This window comes from Haemaphysalis longicornis, unplaced genomic scaffold (genome assembly GCF_048455015.1).
Source record: "Haemaphysalis longicornis isolate Haplotype H1 unplaced genomic scaffold, Haemaphysalis longicornis Haplotype H1 scaffold_12, whole genome shotgun sequence".
NCBI classification, from domain to species: domain Eukaryota; kingdom Metazoa; phylum Arthropoda; class Arachnida; order Ixodida; family Ixodidae; genus Haemaphysalis; species Haemaphysalis longicornis.
The window spans coordinates 102,874,293-102,888,415 of NW_027526225.1; the positions used below are offsets into that span (position 1 = coordinate 102,874,293).

Sequence of the window (14,123 nt, forward strand, 5' to 3'; positions counted from 1 at the left end):
AGAGTATATCCCCGTCACCAAACTGTAGAACTTCCAAACAAAGCAAGCAGTCCTGAGGGAGCGGTTTTCAAGGCTCACAACACCAGTCCTAGAGATGGTATACTCGGGTACAACGTAAGAACGGCAATGGAAGTTGCCGCTGTACTTCGTCACCACAGTCGAATGTTACTCCGCGCGGCGCAAGTAGTGCGTTACTTGGAATATTTTGAACGTGGCACGAGCCGCTGTTGTGATATTTTGGACTTAGTATGCTTATAAATGACTGTGGTGACGACAAACAAACTACGCGAGAAAAGGCAGACGATATCACGCTTTCGTAGCAATTTCCTTTCAAAACGCGCGCGCCCGTTGACATCCGGATCCATCGCTTAGGCGGAGTGATACCGTACATGAGCTATTGCCGTTGTTAACTTGTTCCTGAGTATATAGATGGTATGGTGACCCGTCGACCGCCCCCCGTGACGTCCAACGGACGAGTGAGGAAGCGAACATCCGGAGATCCCCGACGTTGTAGCCCGCCATCTTGTTATCACTGGAAGCCGCGTTTTATGAGCCCTGTATTGCTGAGTCCCACGCATAATGCGACTGCCGACGGTGCCAATTCAATCAACCCCGAGCGTCCGATCCCTCATATGAGCGAGGCAGAACGCTGACTGACCCTGCTCGAGGCCGTCGTATAAGCGGCGGCAAACTTCGTGAGGACTCTCCATACTGCGTAGTTCGAGGAGCACTGGCCAGGTTTTCTTTAAAATATTCACGTTTATTTCAACGTAAAACTGGACTATGCTGAAGTGCACTTAGAATTCACTGGTTTCTGTTGTAAGGCAGGGCATAACGGTTAGCGTTTCGAAACAATGCCAAGCTGCTGCGTGATCCAGTCATTTAAAATTGGCTCGCTTAAGAAACTAAATCTGAGGGGGAAATTTTTGTTTCACGCCTCTCGCTTCAACTGTATGTGTGAGTTCTTCTTTTTATTTTTCTTGTGACCCAATAGTCGTGCTGAGTTACGTATCACTGACGTTATCTTAACTTCGTAACCTGCGCGCTTTAGGCGCTTTCGCGATATACGAGCGGTTTTTACTACTTCGACACGCCACAGGTCACAGTTTAAACGAAACAGGAAGCCCGTATTTGGCACATATAATAACAACGTCCCACCAACATAGCACACTTAAAAATCGCCGCGGGTAGGCTTCACCACGACACTTCAGAACGACCAGTCATCGTAACCAAATGTGCACATTTGGCGAATAAAATTATTTCTTCTAGTAGTATGTTGAAATGTATTGATGAAATATTTGATTTCTTAAAAAAACTTCTCACATATGGTCCAAATAAGTTTGTACTGCCCTGTGCACACAATTTTTATCCGCTAGAAATTGTGTAACTGGTCTTATCACAATGTAACACACCCACCCCTGCTGAGGCCCATTCGTGTGGACCGTAGTATTATTTAAAGATATAAAATTTAAGCAAATGACGAAGTCCAGCATACGATTAGAGAAAAAATATACGCGAGAAATTGTATCAGCGCTGTTGTCACAGCGCAGGTACTATTTTTTACGCTAAGCGAATGCTGGGTCTCGTCATTCACCAAACTTTCACATTTGGTCACGACGACTGGTTATTCTGGAGTGTTGTGGTGAAGCCCACCAGCGGCGATTTTTAAGAGTAAGCACTCATGATACACCTTGTGCCAAGCTTTATATTTTAACGCGAAAGTATTTTATTCCGGAATTCACGAAGATTTAAATCACGTCATATCCGTCACGGAAATGACGCCAGAACAACGAAGAGCGGCCTGTAAAGGGTGCACCACTGTACACAGGGTCTTCTTGCGGGGAATCAACCTTTAGTACTAAAGAGCACGTTATACTTCGGGTTGTTCGTTTTCGGGTTTTATGTATTAACACGAAAGTGTTTTATGCCACGATACCCCAAGATTTCACTGACGTCCTATCCGTCACGGAAACGACGCCAGTACACCTTTGCTGAAGCTACCCGCCAGCAGGACGTCGCTCACCAAGCACACCCACAAGACAGCCGCCGACCCTCAAATCATGCTCAGCTGCAGATTTCTCAGCGCATTTAACTTTCATGTTTTACCGATTCTTCTGACAGAGGAATCAACCACAGTATTTTCCACTCCACGATCAGCCAAGCGTCCCAGCCAGCTTCGTCGCGAAGCAGTACTGAAGCGGTTTATTTGCCTCCTTCTTCCAGCTTTTGCAGAAAGACTTCCGCGAAACCACCGGCCTGCGCAGCTGCTGACGACTTGCGGGAGGAAAAACCTAGCGGGTCCGCTCGTTGCGTCGGAGAGAGCTTCCACATCTGACTCACGGGGCGATACGCCTGCGCTGCGCAGCCCCGGTTCGCGCTCTTTGGCGAAGCGTCGACAGCGCTGGCGAACGGGGCATTCCCGGGAAGCGGCTTTCGCCGCACGGCTCTCCGAGCGCCCCGCCGAAAGCAGGAAGGAAGGAAGATCCCGCGCGCGCGCGGGGAAAAAAGAAAAGAAAACCGCGCGCTCCCCCGCTGGCCGCGCGCTTTCTCGCCGCTGGCGTGTTATGTACGCGGGAAAAAGACACGTGGGGCGCGCGCCGCGGGGCTTAGTTTTTGCGCGGGAAATTGGGAAGAGAAAAGCGCGCGGCAGGAGCGCGTGGTTGCCGAACGCTGCCAGAGAAAGCTGGCAAACGAAGATAGCGTGATACGTGCGTTGTAATTAACAGATGAATACGGTAGTATGTAGTGTCCTCCGCGGTTACTTTTTGTCGTGATTTCAACGGTCTGTGTGTGTAGCGTGCCTGCAAATGTTGCGTGATTTTTGTTGTTAACGCACCGCTGATAAAACTAACAACTTTGTCAACGAAACACGACAACTCCGAACAGTCTTGAACAAATAACGAATGTGACGGCACAAAACGTTCCGTTTCAAGAGCTATGTCCGCTCAACAAACTCGTTCATTCGGACTACAAAAACAGCGTGCCCGTGGCACGCTGCGTTTGTTGCTAAACAGTGAGAGTGGAATTCGACCACACCACGATCGTTGCTTACGTGTTTCACTCGCATGGCGTTGGTGGGCGAGGGCAGACGACGTGAGGCCCAACAGGTTCCTACGCCGGGCAAGCGGATGTGCACGTCATCGCTGCCGGGAATGTGCTCGGCCCGATAAAGTAAAGCGGTAGGAGGAAGGGGGATCATCGACGTGTTCGACCAAGGGGAGGACGCACACGGAAGGGAGGTCACGCCCGCACGTGCAAATCAATGATGGATTGATTGCCGCCTCGTGTGGTTTCGCTTTCAACCACACAGCTCGGCTCCACGTGGTCTCTCTGCACTGCGTGGTAGCAGGACATCGCGCCGCTCCTCGGGATCCTGACATCACTAAGATGAAAACACGTAGAGTTGTCACGTGACCTATGACTCCCCATTCACCGTCTGCGCCAATTGAAGTTAAAATTTACGCCTACAAAACGAACAGAAAACGAAAATTGTGAACAGCTCGTTGATTTGTGACGTGTTTTGTTTCGAGGATCACCTAGATAATATCCCATCTGAAGCAAACGAGGAATAAACAAGCGTATCTACGCTATCTTTCGTGTTTTCGTGACACGGTAAACTCAGCGCTGCTTGATCTCGTTCACTACAAACAACGTTCCTTCCCATTCTAAACAAATTTCATCGTTTAACACCCTGCCCAAGCGAGTTTCGGAGTTCAGACCATATCTAATGCTTGTCCATGTTCAATGCCAGTGCAGGTAATCGTGCTTTTAAAATTACGCCACCGACATTTTGGCTTCTCTATACATGAGTGTGTTGGCGCGAGGCTTCTATATGCGATTGTAGCCACTTGCTGTTCGTAATGAAGCGTTTCTCAATAAACAAAACATCAACTGCCGTACGAGTTATTACCACGTGGTGACAGCAGTCACCTCGCAAACCGAAACTACGAGGCACTCTCCCTCGACAACGAGGGGATTCTACGGAACACAAAGGGGTAAAGGGGTGGGGAAACGGCGGTGCAAGAGGAGACACGGCAGCAACTCACCTGCGAGCCTGAGCGCCGACATGCGCTGGAACTCTGGTTCCTCGAGCCATTTGTACATGCGGCGGAAGGTCTCCCTGCCCGACTTGAGCTTGCTCCACGGCTTCGGGTTCCGCAACAGGTCCGACAGAGTCCCCTGAGAGCGGCACAGCACGCGTTGCGCGAAGATGGCCTGCGGGATGCTGTAGCGCTTCAGCTCGGCACTGATCCGCTGCGCCAGTTCCTTGGTGTTGATCTCCTCCGCCTCGTCGGCGGGGCTGGACGCACCGCCGCTCACCTGCGCCTGCTGCTGCTGTTGGTGCTGCTGTTGTTGTTGCTGCTGCTGCTGTTGTTGCTGCTGCTGTTGCTGCTGGGGGTGTGCGATCTGCTGCGTGACCACCGCGGGGTGAATAGCCTTGGCTGGGCTCAGGACCAGGCTGGACGACACCACGGACGCCCTGGCGCCGCACACCACGACCTGTCCGAGCGCGTTGCTCACCACGGGCAGCAGCACGCGCGCCGGTTTCGGTTCCGGCTGCGGCGGGGGCGGCGGCGGCTGCGGCGGCGTGGCCGGCGCGGCGAGGTGTGCCTGCGGCGGCGTGTGCGGAGACAGGCCGTTCAGGGCCGGCAGCATGGGCGAGTGCAGGCTGGTGGGCGACTGCGGCGAGCCGAGTCGCGTGAGCTCGCGCTGGGGGGCCGATCCGCCGTAGGTGGCTGGCTCGTAGCCGTTCAGTCCCTTGTCGACGCCCAGGCCGTTCTGCGAGTAGGGGGGCGGCGAAGGCAGCGCGCTGCCGGCGCCCAGCATGGGAGCCGTGCCGTGCGGCGGGCTCATGTTCATGGCACCGGACATGGCACCGAGCTTGTCGTACTGCGAGTAGCCGCCCATGCCCATGGCGAGCGGCGCGAAGCCCCCGTTGGCGCCCGGGTGGTGCTGGTGGTGGTGGCCGTAGTGGGAGAACTTGTCCGACATGGTCGAGATGGGCGGCAGCGGCTGGAGCGGCGTGAGCGTGGCGTAGCTGCTGCTCGAGAAGCCACCGGGGGACATGCGACCCGGGTACGCCCCCGGGTCGAGCCCCCGGAACTCGGACGCGTCGATCATGCCCGTCGACGAGGCGGGACTCACGGGCTCGTCGAGGTCGTCGTCGTCGGCGCCAACTTCGCCGACTTCGCCGCAGGGCGAGTCGTCGCGGACCGAGAGGTCGGCCGCTTGCAGCAGTTCGGGCGACTGCTCGGAGCCGGCGTCGAGCGGCGAGCTCACCGCATGCCGCTCCTCCTCCTCCTCCTCCATCTCGTCGTCCTCCTCCTCCGCCCCGGCGGGGGACGCGGGGGACGCGGCGGGCGAGGGAGCGGCCTCTTCTTCCCGAACGGCCTCCTCCTCCTCCTCGCCCTCGGCCCCAGCCGCGGCTGCGGCCGCCTCCTCCGGCGACAGGCAACCGCCGCTGTTTTCGTCCATGCTCTTCGCCTCTCGGGGCCCCGGGGCCACTGCCAATCAGACCGCCATCGACGCTGGGCCGCACTCGCGTCGCGCACCTCCCACGCTGCCTCGTCGGGTCCGCACAGAACGCGATTTCGGAAGCCCTTACTTGTGTCTCCGGACGACGGGTGGCCTGAGCGCCGGCGCCATCTTGCCTCTGTGTCCGCCGCGACGCCGCGCGCAGCGCCACGGCGCAGCGCCCTGCTGCGCATGCGCCGAGGGGACTCGTGCGGTACTGCCGCTGCTGGCATCGCCACCCCCAAGCACGGAGCGAGTCCCCACCGCCGGCCGCCGCTACGGTACGTGTTGTCCCCACGCGCGCGGGCCGCGATGGCCCCGGACGCCGTGTTTACGCGCGACACGCGGTCTTCCGAAACCACGCGGTCTCCGATCCCTCCTACTCTTCGAACGGCCATCGATCTCCTAATTATGAGCGCACCGCGCCGCCGATCTCCAACGGACAACCTCCCCCCCTTCACTTCGACCCGCAAGGTCAGGGACGCACGTCAATACACGGCGAACCGCCCCTGAAAAGCGTGCTCTGCCACACAAGGAGTCGAGCAGCGGGAGAGCCAACTTCGGGAGACGCGCGGCGCCCAGGAGAAGCCCAACGTGCGGGAGCCCGACGGCGGCGCCAGGCCTAAGGCGCCCCGAGCCAGGGCCAAGCCGGCCCGAAATACCGGAGGCTGCAAGTTTCCCCGTCGCTTAAACTTTCCTCCCGTTCTGGCCTTGGCGCATCCCGAGAAGCGTCGCGAGTGCCCCTCCATTCAGCGACCACTGCCAAGAGCGGTAACGAATCTAGTTGTCCTCCCTCCGTTTTCTCCCACTTGTACCTGTTTTATTGTAGGAATGAGCGGTTCTTTTTGGCATGATCTCAACAGTCTCTGTGCGTTTACTCAACAAACGAAACTTCGCACGCTGAACAAAGTGACGGAAGCACTACTAGAGCCGCCCAGCGAAGAAGCGACGGACCCGTTTTGGCACCGCTGCCTACACTGGCGCCATCTAGGCGCGGCGAAGATAACTTACGAAGCGCTCGCGTCTCTGACCTTCCCTCCTGCAGCGTTCGCCTGGGTCGCCTCGAGAACCGCTCGGCCAGGTTACCGGAGCGACGGCCTTTGAAACCCAAACAATGAGCTTTCTCCCTCTTTCCAGACCTCCCCTACCTCGCTCTTTCTCTTATTACTTCTTCGAGAAAAGGGAGCGAGCTCGGTTATAAAAAGCGCAGCGGGTTCGGCGTCGTTGCGTTTTACGCATGGCGCATTTGGATATTCGCCTTGCGGTGGGTACAGCCTGTCAATCAAAGGCGCGCGTCATCAGAACTTGAGTATGCCGGTGTTTCATATTTAGCGGAGCGTTACATATCTAATAGCCACAGATGTGCATTAGACGGCGATGTAGAAATGGATAATCAGCTCAACCATTTCAGTGAGTGAAGCTCAATAATCAACTGAACGATTGAACAACAGCAGTAAAACGGGACAAAAGAGTGACAGGACAGGGCGCTGACTAGCAACAACAATGTTTATTTCGCCGTGGCGGAATATATACGTAATAATAATAATTATAATGCGTTTATTTCATCATCCCTGTGTACATGATGACAGGGGGCCGCAGTAAAAGCTGTCCAGAAACAGCTTGACTGAGGCTGCTGACCCCTAACTTGGCGAACAGCAAGGATCAAGAAGTAAAAAATACAACCAAATGTACATAACACCAATACACAGGAACACTGGGTTAACATTTCTAAGCCTTGTTACAAACTACTACGGGAAAGAAAAAAGAAAACATAGTAAAAAAATATGCACAGCGCAACAAAAATTAGGTATAAAAAGCTGCAATGGCTTATCTTTGCAAAGAACAACACAAAACAGAAAATAAAAAGACATATTCAAATGAAGCACACTTTTAAGGAACAGAAATTACGAACAAAGAGATAACATGAATTTTAAAAGAAAAAAATCATACTAACTCTATGTTTGGCAAACTTTCAAGGCGTGTGTTTTTAGCTGCGAAACTATTGAGCAGTCGCGGAAGATTGTTTTCCAGGGTTTGCACGCCATAAGTTGTTCCGCATGTTTGAACCTTCCATATATCTGCATTTCTTTTTCTACTTATATGTTTTCGCGGCTCTAGCAGAGCAATCTTACGAAGTAAAAATGTACTATATTTCTTTTTACGGCTTGAAGGAATGACACAGACGATGCTCATACAATTTAGTTACTGGTACATTTTTGTGCTTGGCAAAAAGTTGGGTTGTGGTGTGCCATCGAGGAAGGTTTTCCATTACGCGTGAGAAGCTCTTTTTTAGGCCGTGTAATTTGTGCACGTTTTCTTGTGTCGTGGTGCCCCAGACTAAGTGACAGTAGTTGAGCCGATAACAAAATAAAGACTGATAGATTAGGATCATCACGTTCGGTGGTAGCACCTCTTGTTTTCTGTACACAATAACTATTATCTGCGATAGCTGGCTACCAAGATAAGTTACATGGTCGCCCCAGAACAGTTTTCGATTTATCATAACGCTTAATGTTTTTAATCGATGGCACTATTTCCAGACAAATTTCAAAGAGGAAGAAATCGATAAAGATAAGAGATTGTAAAGTACTTATATGTACGCGCAGGGACACTCGCGAAGAAGGTTGTCATCAATCAAGATATTCGTGCTCCTTTTGCAGCAAATCAATAGATGACCCTCCGCGGTGGCTCAGTGGCTAAGGCGTTGCGCTGCTGAGCCCGAGGTCACGGGTTCGATTCCCGGCCGCGGCGGCCGCTTTTCTGATGGAGGCGAAAAGGAAAAGCGCCCGTGTGTACGAGATTTCGGCGCACGTTAAAGGTCCCCAGGTGGTCTAAATTAATCCGGAGCCCTCCACTACGGCGCGCCTCATCGCCTGCGTTGCGTCAGCGTGTTAAACCCTACAACTAACCAAATAAATAGATGGCTTGCTGACGGATGAATCCTTTCGCCTGTGGATGACGCGCGCCTCGAAGATCTCTCTTGCGCACTGACCTTTGTATTTTCAAAGCACACGTGTTTGGACGAATTGTTGTTGTTCAAATGTTCAGTATGTACCAACAAGCCCGCACTACCACGCTTGTTCAGTTCAATAATCAATCCATCGATAAATTTTAAGGGCCCGTGCCTTCGGAAGATGATTATGCGGGTTTTCGAAGCCGTCATGATTCGTCGGCGGCATCTTTGGGCGCCTTCTACGCCACATATGCCCTTCAAGCCTCGTACCTTCGTCTCACGAGCAACTTCTGCCCTGATTCCGGATTACTTGTCTCCTTCACCTGCTATTGAGAAGAATATTAACGAAGATTAACGAATATCATTCCTTTCAGAACGTCCGAGAGCACGAGCTGTGACAACAAGTAATTGCATCTTACGTCCTAACCGACGTCTCCCACGTCATACCATCATAATTGCAAACGAACCCAGCTGGTTTCACGACCGGCCGAAGTAAATTTTTGGGACCTGCTCCCGACTGCCATCCTAAGCCAAATCCGACCGAGTTTTTATTTTCAGTTCACTGAGAATACTGGCCGGTATGAGCAGACGTAGCGTCTTATAAAATATATTTGGGTGTTTTCCTGAAGTACATAAATGAACGAATAAATATTTGTTGAAGCAGTAGACTGTTGTTGTCGCTGATGGGTGGGGTCCCTAGTCGAGAACAACACTGAGTCTCGCCTTCCCCCGGGCTGCGTTGGCCAGATGGCGCTGGTCCTCTCCAGGCTCAAAATGGCCAGGGCTGCCTCTCATAGCTCACTACTTTTTTTTTCTGTCTTGCGGTAATTTTGTCTTAAGGCATAATGCCAACATTACATGTATAATAAAACTCCCGTCTAGTGGAGAAAGGCAAGCAGGGAGCGGTGGTTGGGTCCCCATATCCACCGTCGGTGTTGCGTCTGCACGCCAATTGGTGTTGAAGTCGAGGGTTTGACGGAAGCCCGTCCGGTCGGGAGACATGTTGAAGTAAAAACAGAGACGCCTACCAAAATAAACTGTTAAAAATTTTAACAAGATTGCGAACAAGGAAGTCGAAACGTCTTGTTTGTTGTTTTTAAAGTTTTTTTAAAGGTTTTTAAGCTTCTTTTGGTCGGTGTCTCCGTTTTTACTTCGCCAATTGCTGTTGTACACTCCCAGGCGATGTGGTATACCCTGGGGCTGCTGCTGCAGGTTAGACAATCTGAGCGGTATTTTTCAGTGTACATGATACTACACCTGTGGAGGTGTGGGTACGTACTTGTTTGTATCTGTTTTCAGGGGGTAGCTTTCATCGCGTTTAGCTTTTTGTGAGGGGGCGGGTGAAGTGCTTTGGATGCCCCGAGTTCTTCTAGGCTCTCCCCATAACCGTTGGGAGGTGGGTGAAAAGCGGCGTGTTGTCACCCGCCAGGTTTACCAATTCATGGGCAGTGGTGTTAGCTAGCGTCACTAAATAAAGGTTTTTAGAGTATCCGCACTCTTTTCTCTCATTGTTATGTGCCGGCAGGATTTTAATTTGTCGGTCGGCACCACGCGATATTTGTTTACATATGGGCGCAGCCATTTTGTTTCTGGGCGCCTCTCTCTCTCTCTCTCTCTCTCTCTCTCTCTCTCTCTCTCTCTCTCTCTCTCTCTCTCTCTCTCTCTCTCTCTCTCTCTCTCTCTCTCTCTCTCTCTCTCTCTCTGCGCTGCGTGGACGCTAGAGCGGCCGGTCACACTCTGCCCGTCACAACCAGCGGCGGTTTCGTTGGGAGAGATGACAACACTGCAAGCCAGAAACAAAATGGCCCCCAGACGCTTCCGGGTGCACGAAGTGGCGGTACTCTTAAGCGTAGCTTATTTAGTGACGCTAGTGTTAGCCGCTTCGTTCCCCACCAGCCCCTCGTGGCCAGAGTTCCAGGTAAGTGTGTGCATTCCATGGGGTCTTCTCTTGATATTGCTCAGCATGTCGGCTGCCACCCGCGGTATTCTTCCTCCAACGAAGCCGTAGCGCGCTTGCTTTAGATCCGTAATCAGGTGCAGTCTTTTCTGCTGTCTCTCTCCGTGGACAAATTTCATCGAATTGCAGCGACAAGTTTTCTCATCATCATCATCATCATCATCATCACCACCACCACCATCATCATCATCATCATCATCATCATCATCATACTCAGGTCCACTGCAGGACGAAGGCCTCTACCACTGACCTCCAACCGCTCCTGTCCTGCTCTGCTCGACGGGCGATGGAACGAATAATGTTAGGAACGACACTGAGGGACAGGAAACGAGCTACCTGGATCAGAGAAGCAACTAGAGTAGAAGATATCATAGTTCAACTACAGAAAAAGAAATGGACGTGGGCTGGCCATGTAGTGAGGCGAACCGACAACCGGTGGACAATTAGGGTAACAGAGTGGATACCAAGAGATGGGTATAGGAGAAGGGGAAGGCCATTAAACCGATGGAGGGATGAAACAAAGAAATTCGGGGTAACTGTGGGCAAATCTCTCTAATTCCTAGATTATCTTTCTTCATCAACGGACCTGCGCTTCAATTAATAGGTTTAGCATCGTAACAGCAATTTGTCGGTTGGCTACAGTTTGTCCCTTTAATGCAAGGGAGGCGTAACTGAAATTCATACTTCGCAATTTTTCGTGGTTTTGCTGACCAGTCGACTTCTTTCCGTTTTACCCCGGCTTATCAGAGCACCTCTGTCGGGAGCCCCTTAATCATCAGGGCTCTACTGCTTCTGGACTTCCTTACGCATAAGTCTAAGCAAAGTAAAGTGCAGCAAAATTTTAGCGATAAAATACCCCATTTCTTCCCTGCCTCTCCGATTATTTTTTGTCGGAGTGTAACTTCCTTATTTTCCAAGCTCAGCAAGATATTCTAAATTTCCCGCAAAAAGAAACTTCACTAAATCCAACCTCGTCTTCTTATCTGAAATTTTTATTTGCCCCTACACTCCAGCTATAGAAACTTTGAAGCTTTTCTCGCCAATATTCTTTGGATGTAAGCCAAGGCTTCTCTCCTCGCTGTAATCAACGACCACAATACTGTCACGTAGCCAAGGACGAAGCAGTTGTTTGGAAAAGAAACAAGTTTATTGGAGCGAACTTGTGCTCCCCTAACAACTGAATAGAATACAGAGGCGGCGAAGCAGTGGTCAACAAAGTGACGTACGTGCGTCGGCGAGCGTCGCAGAATCGAATGCCCCGGCGTCTGCTCTGCAGGCTTTTTATCTTTCGGCGCGCGTGGTTCTGGAACCGTCGATTCGCATCGAGAACATTGTAGATGCAAGAAGATTATTCCGGGATGTTCACGTTAGATCGGAATGCTCTCCCTATCTGAACAGATAACACATGCGGCACAGAAAGAAAGAATGGAACACGCGCTTCCCTTGGCACGGAGATAACACAGACCGGCGCAGCCGGGCGGTAAAAGCAAAACACAAATAAACAAACCCAATGCATGGTTCGCGGCATTACCCCCCCTCTAAGAGTGCATCGACCCGATGCTAACATAAGCGACAGTCCGAAAATGAAAATAAAAGTTCGTCATCGTTCGTAGAAAGGTTTTAAGCGAACCACGTGGACGACTTCGGGCCGCGTACGTCGTCGTGATGTGCCGGAGTCACCATCGGGGATCACTTCGTAGGTAAGTTGGCCAACACGTCGCAGAATCTGGTAGGGTCCGAAATACCGCCGCAGAAGTTTCTCGCTCAGTCCGCGTCGTCGGATGGGAGTCCAAACCCACACACGATCCCCTGGTTGGTACTCGGCGTCTCGGCGTCGGAGGTTGTAGCGGCCGGCATCCACCAGCTGCTGGTCCCTTATACGAACTCGAGCGAGCTGGCGGGCCTCCTCCGCACGTTGAAGGTATCCTTGGACGTCGGCGTTGAGGTCGTCGTCTTCTACATGCGGAAGCATGGCGTCGAGCATCGTAGTCGGTCGTCTTCCATAGACAAGCTCGAACGGTGTCATCTGCGTAGTTTCCTGCGTCGCTGTATTGTACGCAAACGTGACATACGGGAGGACTTCGTCCCAAGTCTTATGTTCAACGTCGACGTACATGGACAGCATATCCGCAATTGTCTTGTTCAGACGTTCTGTTAGTCCGTTCGTTTGGGGGTGGTACGCCGTCGTTCTTCGGTGATCCGTGTTGCTGTAGCGTAAGATTCCTTGCATCAGCTCCGCGGTAAAGGCCGTTCCGCGGTCCGTGATTAGGACTTCAGGGGCTCCATGTCGCAGCACAACTTGGTTTATAAAGAACTTGGCGACTTCTTGTGCAGTCCCCCGCGGAAGAGCGGCGGTCTCTGCGTAGCGCGTCATGTAGTCTGTCGCTACGACAATCCACTTGTTCTCCGATCGTGACGTCGGGAACGGGCCTAGAAGGTCCATTCCAATTTGTTGAAAGGGCCTCCGCGGGACGGCGATCGGTTGTAGAGGTCCGGCGCGTCTTGTCGGCGGCGTTTTTCGTCGCTGGCAGTCCCGGCAACTCCGAACGTAGTGGGTGACGTCGGATGTAAGGCGGGGCCAGAAGTACTTCGCCTTAATTTTTGCAATAGTGCGAGCTGTGCCGAGATGTCCGGAAGACGGGTCGTCGTGGGACGCTTCCAAAATTTCGTCACGAAGGTCTGCGGGGATGACAAGTAGATAATTCGTTCTTGTTCCGGGGCTGAAATTCTTCTTCACGAGGACGGAGTTTCTGAGGCTGAATGCTGGTAAGTTACGCTTGAACGCTCTAGGCACGGCGACGTTACGTCCTTCGAGGTAGTCGATCATTACTCGCAAGTCGGGGTCGGCACGCTGCTGGGCGGCTAGGTCGCTCTCCGTAACAACCCCGAAGAACGCACTGTCTTCATCGGAGTCTTGTGGTGGTGGGTCGACAGGGGCGCGGGACAGGCAGTCGGCGTCGAAGTGTTTCCTGCCAGATTTGTAGACGATTGTAATGTCGAACTCTTGAAGGCGCAAACTCCACCGCCCAAGACGGCCAGAGGGGTCCTTCAAATTGGCGAGCCAACACAGCGCATGGTGGTCTGTTACAACCTTGAACGGTCTGCCATACACGTATGGGCGAAATTTTGAAATGGCCCATATAATAGCCAGGCACTCTTTTTCGGAGGCAGAGTAGTTTTTCTCCTCCTTCGACAGACCACGGCTGGCATAGGCGATTACGTTTTCGCACCCGCTTTGTTTTTGGACAAGGATGGCACCCAAGCCTATATCACTGGCGTCCGTGTGTATTTCCGTTTCGGCGTTGTCGTCGAAATGAGCGAGCACGGGCGGGCTTTGCAGGTGTTTTTGCAGCTCGCAGAATGCCTTTTCTTGGTCGTCTTCCCAGCTGAAAGCGGTGCTATCTTTCGTCAAGCGCGTGAGCGGCTCTGCAATGCGTGCGAAGTTTGCGACGAAGCGCCGGTAGTATGCGCACAGTCCAAGAAATCTGCGCACGCCCTTCTTATCTTTCGGCCTTGGGAAGTTCGCTATGGCTGAAGTTTTCGCCGGGTCAGGCAGGACTCCCGCGGCGTTGACGACATGGCCCAAAAACTTCAGTTCCTCGTACGCGAAGTGGCACTTTTCAGGCTTCAGCGTTAACCCCGACGTACGGATGGCCTCGAGTACTGACTGCAACCTTGCGAGGTGCTCGTCGAAAGTCC

The 14,123-nt window shown here is 52.5% G+C and overlaps 1 protein-coding gene across 2 annotated transcripts in view; it reads right to left on the minus strand.

Moving 5' to 3' along the window:
• LOC144163133 (uncharacterized) overlaps positions 1–6,118 on the minus strand; it is a 176,433-nt gene extending 170,315 nt beyond the window's left edge. For both annotated transcript variants that reach the window (XM_077693951.1, XM_077693949.1), the window contains exon 1: positions 4,047–6,118. In XM_077693951.1, the coding sequence (XP_077550077.1) occupies positions 4,047–5,475 (1,429 nt within the window). In that variant the 5' untranslated portion in view covers positions 5,476–6,118. The remainder of the gene's footprint in view (positions 1–4,046) is intronic.
• Positions 6,119–14,123: the final 8,005 nt, after the last annotated feature.